Raw genomic sequence first — 2,308 nt, 5'->3', positions numbered from 1 at the left:
TACTCTTTCTCTATTTTCATATTAGGTAAATTATTAAATAGGGTTGGGGCAGTACAGAGGACTTGAGCAGCAGCAGATGTCCTTGGTTGCTTCAATTACAATGACATTTTACATTTCATTTTCCTAGTTTATGTCAATTTTCCTGCAACAGAGAGAGCTGCCCTGTTATTACAGAGATGCTCCTCAGGAAGGCAGTTCTGATGCTGTGATGACACATTTACCGAAGGCCTCACTATTATCCAGCACAGTAGGGACAGCCTGTGAGGAGACATGGGCAGCTTACTGCTGCTGAAGGTGAAGCCATTGAATCCCTTTCTTCAATGCTTCTTTGAGCTCCTGGTTCCTCATGCTGTAGATGAGGGGGTTCACTGCTGGGGGCACCACCGAGTACAGCACTGCCACCACCAGGTCCAGGAATGGTGAGGAGATGGAGGGGGGCTTCATGTAGGCAAACATGCCAGTGCTGATAACGAGGGAGACAACCATCAGGTGAGGGAGGCACGTGGAAAAGGCTTTGTGCCGTCCCTGCTCCGAGGGGATTCGCAGCACAGCTCTGAAGATCTGCACATAGGACACCACAATGAAAACAAAACACTCAAAGAACAGACAGACACTGACCACAAGGACCCCGGCTTCCCTGATATAGGAGTCTGAGCAAGAGAGCCTGAGGATCTGGGGGACTTCACAGAAGAACTGGTGCAGGGCATTGCCCTGGCAGAGGGGCAGTGAAAATGTATTGGCCGTGTGCAGCACAGCGTTGAGAATCCCACTGCCCCAGACAGCTGCTGCCATGTGGACACAAGCTCTGCTGCCCAGGAGGGTCCCGTAGTGCAGGGGATGGCAGATGGCAATGTAGCGGTCATAGGCCATGACGGTGAGAAGAGAAAACTCTGCTGATATGAAAAAGAAAAAGAAAAAGACCTGTGCAGCACACCCTTGGTAGGAGATGGTCCTGCTTTCCCAGAGGGAATTGGCCATGGCTTTGGGGACGGTGGTGGAGATGCCGCCCAGATCAAGAACAGAGAGGTTGATGAGGAAGAAGTACATGGGGATGTGGAGGCGGTGGTCGCAGGCGATGGTGGTGATGATGAGGCCGTTTCCCAGGAGGGCAGCCAGGTAGATGGCCAGGAAGAGCCCGAAGGTCAAGAGCTGCAGCTCCCGTGTGTCTGCGAATGCCAGGAGGAGGAAGTGGGTGATGGAGCTGCTGTTGGACATTTCCTGCCTCTGGGTATCTCTTATTCTTAACTGTGACTATCTGTTAAGGAGGAAAAGACAGTACTGAGTCAGAGCACACTTCTCTCAGCAAAATGGATGGCATATGTCTTCGCAGCCCCACATTCAGACCCTCTTTTCAGGAGCACCTCTCTGCAGCTCCCTCACTTGAGCTCTGGCTTTTGCTGGCTGAGGCTGCCACTGGGAGCAGGGCAATGGGCTCCCGAGGAGTCCTCCTTGCTCTGCAGCAAGAGGGAACTAGGACAGCAGGGCTATCTCCAATTAAATGTAATCGTGTTATATCAAAGAGCTTTTCAGCGTTGTTGTCGGCAATTTACCCAACTGCACAGCAGAGGAGAGGGGATTTTGTTTTCTCTGTTTTGTTCTGGTTGTACCTGCCACATTTCGGAGCGGTTTGGGATGGCTGAAATCCCTGACATTTCTAATGCACTCCAGGTGAAGTCTTGTGGGTCCTGAGAGGCAAAGGGAGAGTCCCTTAGTGCAGAGAGAGGAGAGCAGCTCTGCCCATCAGTCCCCTTTACCACTGCCCTGTGCTGGCAGCTTGCAGCTGGAGGAGGATCCCTCTCAGGTGTTGCCATCAAAAGAAGCAGGACACTGCGGAGAAGAGAGGAATGCAGGTTCAAAGGGCAGATATACAGGCTCATTGCCTTTTCTCATCTCTCCCCTCCCAGACTGGGACCAGGAGGGATCATTGCAGCTGCCCACGTACAGCTGCCCAGCAGCATTTCCATGGCCTGAGCACCGAGATGTCTTCTCCATGTGGATCCGAGGGAGCACAGAGATACTATGGGAGAGCTGTGCCCTTCTGGAGAGCACCCTGCAGCCCCACAGGACTCCTCAGGGAAATAGTTGATGTCCTTAAGTTGCCTGGAGGAGTCCTGGGCACATTGCTCCCACAGACACGACTGCAGAGCAGGACCCAAAGGGTCGGCATCTGAACGGGAGCTGAATCTGCCATCCGCAACCCCCACCCCCCGCACTGACTCAGTTTATCCTTAGTTTATCCAACGGTGAGAACAAGGGCAGCTCAGGCAGGAGGGGACGGCAGTGAAATGCCACAACACTCCTGACAAGG

The 2,308-nt window shown here is 52.9% G+C and overlaps 1 protein-coding gene across 1 annotated transcript; it reads right to left on the bottom strand.

Moving 5' to 3' along the window:
* Positions 1–279: 279 nt before the first annotated feature.
* On the bottom strand, positions 280–1,215 carry LOC309684971 (olfactory receptor 14A16-like; the record flags this gene model as incomplete). The annotated part of the gene is made up of 1 exon (XM_082500804.1): positions 280–1,215. The coding sequence occupies one exon, from the start codon at positions 1,213–1,215 to the stop codon at positions 280–282; it is 936 nt and encodes a 311-aa protein (XP_082356930.1).
* Positions 1,216–2,308: the final 1,093 nt, after the last annotated feature.

This window comes from Vanellus vanellus (genome assembly GCF_965231255.1).
Source record: "Vanellus vanellus genome assembly, contig: HAP1_SCAFFOLD_110, whole genome shotgun sequence".
Classification (NCBI taxonomy): domain Eukaryota; kingdom Metazoa; phylum Chordata; class Aves; order Charadriiformes; family Charadriidae; genus Vanellus; species Vanellus vanellus.
Note: the sequence above shows the minus strand (reverse complement) of the source record. Positions and strands in the feature narration are given on the sequence as shown.